Source organism: Limulus polyphemus, unplaced genomic scaffold (assembly GCF_000517525.1).
Source record: "Limulus polyphemus unplaced genomic scaffold, Limulus_polyphemus-2.1.2 Scaffold1771, whole genome shotgun sequence".
Lineage (NCBI taxonomy): Eukaryota > Metazoa > Arthropoda > Merostomata > Xiphosura > Limulidae > Limulus > Limulus polyphemus.
The window spans coordinates 146,012-154,924 of NW_013667381.1; the positions used below are offsets into that span (position 1 = coordinate 146,012).

At 34.0% G+C, this 8,913-nt stretch overlaps 1 protein-coding gene across 1 annotated transcript in view; it reads right to left on the minus strand.

The window, feature by feature from the left end:
* The window catches only part of LOC106464889 (RNA-binding protein 5-like), a 66,157-nt gene that overhangs the window by 3,317 nt on the left and 53,927 nt on the right, over positions 1–8,913 (minus strand). Inside the window, exon 22 of the mRNA XM_022392693.1 lies at positions 707–816. Within this exon, the coding sequence (XP_022248401.1) occupies positions 707–816 (110 nt within the window). The remainder of the gene's footprint in view (positions 1–706; positions 817–8,913) is intronic.

Genomic DNA, 8,913 nt, shown 5'->3' on the forward strand with positions numbered 1-8,913 from the left:
CCCCCCCCCCCACACACACACACGTCCAAGATGGACTGCTTACAATTCTAATTCCTTTACTTATTCAGAAAAAAAGTATAAATCTAGGAAAGGATTTGTCCAATCAATACTTCAGATGTTTAAAAACAATTGTGAACTGATGCTTTGATTTTGTTTTGGGACAAAAAATCTTAACAGTTTACAACAGGTTTTGTCCTTGCCAAGCAATGAATGTTAAAAAATCCATTGCTATTTTATTCTCGTAGTACCTTTTCTTCATAACTAGAGGCACTAATAACATCTTACTTGTGCACTTTTACATTATAATGAAAATGTTTTGTTGGGAATTAACAGGTCTTATCACTAGATCTGTACATTTATTGGGAATTAACAGGTCTTTCAATAGATCTGTACATTTGTTGGGAATTAACAGGTCTTTCACTAGATCTGTACATTTGGTTTTCTTAAAACTGCTAACTGATAGTAAACTGAAAATCATTATAAATGTCCAGTATGTTGCACACATGCCAAATTAAATTTACAAGGGCTGAAGTTTTTGGTATTGATGCCCAACCTTTCTGTTGCAGTCCAATAATTCTTCCATGCTAAATAGTGTATTGTATTTCATCTTTTGTCCACTATAAACCCTGTGTTAACCATTATATTTCTATTTTGGACTAAATTTAGGGTTTGTTCACACATGCATATATAATACTTCATAACTTACACAGATTGCTCAATATTTTTCAAGTATTTGTCTTTTAGTTTATTTGGGTGGGGATTTTCTGGTTGTCCATACTTCTCCCTACGTTCTTTTGCCCTGTCTCTGTAAACAGCCTAGATAAAAAACAAATATTTACATTTATTTCCTGGTGTAAAAGTGACTAAAATATGAAGTGTTTTAAAATGTAGATAAAAAGTCTAAAATATGAATGATGATTGCAATAATGGTATCATTACAAAAACATTAATGATTTAAAAGCAAGAATAATAGCTTGATGGTCTACTTTCAAGTTGTGTGTGTGTGTCTGGAACAATGAATGTGTTTTTCATAATATAATTCGTTCTTATCAGATGAGTAGCAACTCTCACACCGTCCGTGTCACAAGATCAATTTTCCAGTAAGAAGAAAAACTTGGTATCCTTCAGTGTTTTTCACATCGAAACAAATCGTTCAAGAGGATCAAAATCATGGAGTTGAACATTATTCATGTGATCCATAAGCTGTCTTCTTAATTCTCACACAAATACTTCATATCAACTTCAGCATTCTAGAGACCACAGGAGTATTTTCAAACTCTTGTAACAACACATTAACCAATACGAAGTTAAGAAAGTTACACAGAAAAGAAAAAAAACACATGATCTGGTGATCGACTTTCTCTCCCGCACAACATGGAGTAGTATAAACCATTTTAGATGTATTTATTATTTTATAATTCACATTCCCAAAGTAGAATTTCTCTAGAATCAGAGAAAAAATACTGTTTTGAAAACATAAGAAGTGCCTAACTTTCCATTATAGATCAGTCTCTTAAATAAGGATTAAAATCTTTCTTCTTGCTAAACCATATTAAAACCAACATTTATACAGTATTTTTAAATGAATGTTACAGGTCCATATACATGTAAAGGCTAGATAGAGAAATCTCAGTGCTACTTTACCGTAACATCAAGTGATGATATTATACCCAAGGAAAAAGTTTTCTACATATATTCTTTACATTTGCTTAGTCTACAATTTATTCATTGTTTTCCTGCAGAATTGCATTCCATTAGTTTTAAATGTTTTCTGTTCTAATGCAATTCCATCTAACAAAAGAACTGGAAACCATGAGGGTCAATAAAGCATTTATACTTCAGTGTGAAGTTCAGCCTGCAGGTCTTCTAGTATGATAACAAATAGACGTTTTAATAATTATATTTTTTGTCAAGGGTGCTGTCATGTGTATCAGTCATCACAAGGTATGATGATTAGCAGTAAAATCATGAACAAACAAGTTTTTAATAATTTTATACATTTTAGGTCTACAAAGAAGAAACTAAACACAACACACACACACATAAATTAGTATTAATAACATATGTCACAATACTGTATTTATAGTCTTGAATGTCCAAGAATATCCCTCAAAATATTTAAAAACAGGGGTCCAAAATTTCACTCAAAATATTTCCACCTAAACCAATCATTCAAAAAAATAATGGATAACCTAATCAAGTATAAGCTGAAGGCTGCCCTTAATGGCAAATAACTTTCATATACATGGTAGTTAGGTCTATGACACTAATTTTGTTACAATTACTCTTTGGGTTCGCATTCTACCCTACTTTTTTTTTTTATTAATGAATTTTAGACAATAACTGTTGATCTTAGGTTAGAAATGTTTAAATGAATGAGGAAAATCCTGAAACATCCTTCTTTATCCCTTCGACAGTTGTTGATTTTAGATTTCCAATAAATAAGTTTGAGCTTATTTTACACTTACAACATCATCCCAAAAATATTCATGTGACACCCATTTACTTGCAGACAGAGGTAGATAGTTCAAAGCCTATTACTCTTCAGTGTTGTCAGGTCAACTTATTACTCATTTTACAAATCACATTTTCTAGGTTTTTGGAAAATTGACATAATGATATGGCAATTGATTAACAAAAATAGGAAAGAATGGATAAGTCTTTTAAGAACTTTTCCAAGGTTCCTAATAAAAACCACCAATTTTCCAGGATTTTCAGTACTGAAAACAATTTACAAACTTGCACGACTTTCAGGATTTTTGTGACCAATGAAAACCCTATTTTTATGCAATTCAACTGATAGTTTAACTACTTTTTAGTGGTAGATATTAAGATTTAAACCAGGGGTGCTCAGAAACAAGCCTTTCTTTCTTCATTCCACATGGTTAAATGTAGACAAAAAAAAATGTGCATCAAATAACAGAAGAGTGCTTACAATGTACTGATAGATACAAACTCTTTTATCCCTGGAGCAAATACAGGCTTTGGGTGGAGCAAAAAATGGCTGCAAGAAAGTGTATTGGAGGATGTTTTTTGCAAAGCAGTCTATGCATGCTTTGTTATTCAAACATCATATTATACATGTTATGTTACGAAATATTCATACAAGCATAACTTACCAAGTCTTAGCACTGCCTCCATGGTGAATATCCACTGCAAGAGCTTCAAAATGACAGGTAGGTGAAGAATTTTAAAATGTATATCCATAATTTTCCTCAAAACCATCAGTAAAGTGCATTTTGTTGAAGAATAGTGCATCAGCATGTATTACGTCAAAGGGAAGTAATAAATGAAGAAATCCAGGAACAGCATCTTACAAATATATACAATCTATGTACAGCAATCATCATGTCTAGGCTAGTGTTGCTCATTTTGCTGGCGATAAAGCACTTCTTTGGACACAGATGTGGTCTGTCCATACATCCTATGCAAACATAACTGGAGCACTGATGTTTTCCAGGACCACTTCACACAGTCTCAATCCTTTCCTTCATAGTCCACAAGATATCTGGCTTCAACCACCCTCTCCATTTCATTCCCTTTCTCTCCACATTTGAATTTCTTTGGCGGACAGTTTATGGTGTCTTTCAGTTTCACCTCTGCAACTTTGTTTGTGAGGCCATCAATGAGGTTTTGGTTAAAAACTTGCAGGCTCACTTTCTTTGTCCCTTTTGACTGGCATAAGCTGTACAAGATTTGGGCACTTACTTGGGTCACTTCAATAATCCAGTGGTATACTTTATGCTAGCACTTTCGGGTTTTGCGAATGTGCATACTATAAAATACCACAATCCGCTCCATTTGATCACAGCCATTCGTTGACATGTTGTAGTCATCCACAACTTTTGGCTTTATGATGGTGTTTGCTCCTGCTCCCTATTTAATGTTTTGCACTACAGCTTTGGTTGATACAAACACATATGGCTTTTTTGCCTTTTTGTCTCTCCAACCAACATACAGTGTTTTCTTTCCAGAGCTCAAAAACCACCTCACCTCCTGATGGTCAAGTTTCAGACTCTTCACTTCTGCAGGAAAGCTGACACTGTTGATGTTCAATGTGCCAGTGTAATTGAAGCTGTGTGTGCGAAGATAGTCTACAAGAGTTTCTGAAGTTTAGTACCTGTTGGCAAACACATGATGACCTGGTTGTAGGGGCTTCAGAAGAGTGTCAAAAACTTTGACAGCATGAGCAGAGTTGGTGCCAAGGTCAGGGTTGTATGCCGTGTCCTTTCCAAAATAACTTTTCATAGTCTTTTGCAGAACTGAAAAGCCTGAATGTCTTGATGTGATATTTTTGGAACTTGCTTGCCTTGAGCTACTTGTGCTTGAATCTGCCTTTCCACTCAACAGCCATCTCATCAATATACACATTTTCATACAGGTAGAAAGCAACCTGGAACTTTTCCAACATCTCCACAAATGGCTCAATCTTTGCTTTTTTTCAGCATTTGGTTCACAGACATGAAACATGCTGTGCTAGATGATCTCAAACATGTTCCTAGCAAACATCTGATGGTACCAGTGTGTGTGTAGAAATATCCAGTAGTGGGTCAGTAGTACAATGGGTTGAGGGTCCAAATCCATAGCAATCAAAACTGCTGAAAACTTCAACCATTCATAATAAGTAATTGGCACCCATGAGGCAAATGATGTTAAGTTTGTTGGAGGATTGTTTTTCTCCAAAACCTTTGCTGCATATGCTTTAATGCTAGAAACAAAATGGCCACAACAATTTCTTTGTCAAGAAAAGCACTGAGGAAATCCAGTAGTGAATGGCTTTTATCTAAATTCAGCTGCCCATTTTGTTGTGGCTCATGAAATGAAAAGTTAACATCAATCTCTCCTTCTTCAACTACTCTCCATGCTACTTCATCTTCACCATTCTCACAATCTTCTCCTGCTCCTATAACTGTCCTCTTCATCTTGTTAGGTCTAGATCTAGACCCTGATTTTCTTTTTCTTTACTGGCCTCTCCCTTGCCTTTAGTTGTACTCACACCTGAAGGGCCTGCCACAGGACTCTCCTCTCTCTCACTTTCATTAAATCTATCCAAGTCAGGTTTTTCACTTTCAAAATTATCATAATCAAGATCACTGTGAATAGTCATTTTCTTAGTTCAGAAGTTCCTCAAGTAAATTCCTAGCTTGCTCAGAAGTAAAGTGACGAGACCTACCAGAAGTAATGGGAATGGTTGTTTTCTTTGTTTCAAAATAGAGGTTTAAAAAAACCCACATATATTGCTGAAAACATGTCTTTCTTTTATCAAATTGGTTCTCAGATTGAAGATATAAGGCATTCAAAATGTAGGATTGATTGTGAAACGGAACAAGACTTACCAGTCGATATACTGGCAGCTTGTCCAAGTAGGAAAACTAAATTGCCTATATATATTGGCTGCTTGGAGACAAAGAATTAAAGAACTTATATTTTGAGTAGAAATTAGATCAACTTTATTAAAGCACAAAATTATCAAGTTTCTTGTATGTGGAGTATTATAGGCTTGAGGATTTCAATATGGAATAGTGTTGTATTAATAATCTTGCAAATTAACTGCATAATAACAGACATGGGTCTTGCTAAATTTTGTACTAACTGTGGACAAATATTATGGATACAAACATTACATACTTAAAAGTAACAATTATTTTAAACTTAGGTGTGAGGTAAGATCAGCATGAGAATTAAAATTACAGAAATATTTTTATACAAGGACTTATTACAAAACAGCAAAAGCATAGTAAGCGATAATAAAGAACTGTTAATTAATTGAACATTTGTAAATATCTTAAGTTACCTTCTACATACCCATTCTGAAAAATTTACTTACACTCATTTAAAACTATAGGAATTTTACAGGTCCATGCTGATGAAGACTGTGCCAAAAAGACAATATTTACAATTAGTTAACATACATAGTTTTACAGTTAGCTGGGGATTTTTAAATGATTTCCTAGAAAGTGGGGCTTATATTGAAAAAAACCATCAACCTTGTTTCAGTTCCCAACACTAACATATGCCTCTTAGGATTTCCCATACAAACATATTTTGGAAAGAAGTTCTATGTTAAGCTAGTAAGAGCTCTAACTTGTCTTCAATAAATGCTATTAATATTTAAATATTAAAAATTTAATCCTGTCCAAAAAAGCTAATTAATATTAAATTCTCTCTTTATAGTGACTGTCTTTAGCAACATAAAAAAAAAGTACAAAAGCTCCACTTGGTCGTAGCACTACGTGACATTATACCATATTAATAACAATTTGAAACCAAAACTTACCATTAACTCTTTCTACACAGGCTTGATCAATTTGACCGACCATGTGACCACTTTGTACTCTTTACAGTTGTTATAGTTTTGATACTACTAACTTTAATATAGTATGTGTATCTTCACAAAATTTGGCAGACTTTCAGTAAACAATACAAGTCTTTTACATACAAAAATCAGATTTTTCCTTGAATACATATAGTCTTTTTCTTTTTACTAGTCCAAATGCAAAGTGATTTTCATGTTAAGATTAAAAATACTTCTCTTCATCCCAAAAATTGCTAATTTCATTTGCATAATCTCTAAAGCCTCCTAAATACATTTAAAATGTTGTTTTTTACAGTAAAACTTTGTATTTTATCTGCTATTTTCTGAATTTTTCAACTTGTTGACAGTATAATGATTTTAACGACAATTGTCTAACGTATTATAAAATGTTTATATTATAACTTTGTAATAAGTCCAGGCAGATCCAATAAGTCAATAAGCAGACATTTCCTTCAGAGTCTATTTGAGTTCCAGCGCCGAGTACACAGTAGGGTAGAACTTATCGGTTTCTTTACAGTACAGTAGTTGCAACAAGAATTGTCTAAAGTACTTTATAGAAGTGAGAGAAAATATTTATGATATGGCTCTGTACAAAGTTGTATTCAAGCCAATAAACTTGTTAATTATTTGGGTGTTAGCAGGCCCACCGAGAGGGGGCCAAGGGGGCAACTACCCCTGGGGCCCATTCATTCCCAAGGGCCCATAAAAAATGCCCCAACTTTAAACTCAACTTTTTAAAAATTTGCATACTCTTAAGCTAAGAATCCACAGACCAGAAAAACTGATGTGAAAGTAGTCTACAAGCCAAGTTCAAAATGGAAATTAGCATAACTTTGGACTGAATAAAGGAATTTCCTTCAAACATAGTTATAGCAATAGAACATTCAAAAACTACTGGTAATGCTAATGCAACTGACAGTAAAAACAAAGATTTTCGAGTTAAAGTCAAAGACAAATTTCGCACTAAGGAGAGATTTGTGCATTGCGAGCACTTTCAAGCAAACCTTTCAAAATTTCAGCATATCTTCCACCAATTGCCAAATATTCTAAATTTAGAACACGGCAATCTCCTTCCTGCTAAACTTTGTGTAATGTGCACTTCTGCATCCAAGATGCCATGCACCAGGGCCCAAATAGCTAAATACTTCCGTGTTGTTAAGTGTTCAATGCAAATAAATGTAAGTAATTGTTTAATCATCGCTTGTTCTTAGTTACATATATATATATTAGGTTATTTCCTTAGTAGCAAAGTAGCTTTCTTGTAATGTTGCAAATGGCCTAAAGACTTAAAAGCCAAGGTTTTAACTTTTCCGATCAGCCTACTGGCTTACGCTTAGCCGCTTAGGCCTAGTATAACATATTAGGCTAAGCGTCAAAGTTAAACTTCATATCAAAAGAATGATTTGTTTTTTGTTAAATAATGCAGTATCTTATTGTTATCACTTATCAATATCTTATTCCCAGTATCTTATTAATAGTACCAATATTAAAGATTTCAATTAAAGTTTTAATTTAAATTAACCCCATCTCCAATCAAAACAAAAGTTAAAAAAAAAGAGCAAGACTTATTGTCATTGAGGAGGATGATGAACAAGGGGAGAACGTCCTAGAAAATCCTTGTAATGGCTCTGATGAGCCTGAATCTGAATTCAAATGGAAGGTCTTTGTTGTCATTGATTCGGTGATTGACGGAGTGTCAAAGTGGTTTGATGCTGCAGACACAATTAATAGATTGTTCTGTGGCAATATCGAAGCATGACAGAAGAGGAACTCAAACTTTCATGAGCAAGATTAGTGGACAAATACCCAGACGACCTCTCAGAATCCATGCAAGAGGAAATGGAGAACCTTAAGGCAATACATGCATCAAACTTTGGTGAAGATATGGGACCATATCAACTTTTACAAACAATAAAAAGGCATAAGTTAGATGGTATTTTACAAATATATGTATTGCACTGCAAATATTCTGCACATTGCCAGTTACAGTAGCATCTGCTGAGAGATCTTTCAGCAAATTAAAACTCATCAAGAGCTTCTTGAGGAGCACGATGACACAGGAGAGACTGAATGACCTAGCCATCCTTAGTATTGAGAGCGAATTTGTGGGGAGAATTGACTTCAGTGAAATAATAAAAACATTTGCTTTAAAAAAGGCATGTAAAGCATGTTTTGTTTAGTTTTCACAGTTCTGCATTACTGAACTCATTAAAGTAATTCTTGACAATGTGTTTAAACTTTCAATAAATTATCCAATTAAATGAACAGATGTTTACGTTTCTTCTTTTCTCAAAATGATATTGTTGATTGTTAAAGGCCTTTGTCCACAGAAAATTTCACAAAGGAAATCGGCACTTTAAGCCATAACATAGTGGTATTAAGACTTAAAATATTGCTAAAATTACTAAAGGTCTAGAGCTTCCCTCTTGATCTCCCATCAGGGGCTCAGCTCTTGGATCTAGCTGGACCTGGGTGGTCAGGATTTATTGTTAGTATATGTGTAAAAGTGTGTAAGTGCTTATGAACATCCTATTTACTATATTACCATGCTTACACAGTAACCAATAAATATGTAGTTACCTAGTAATATAAATATG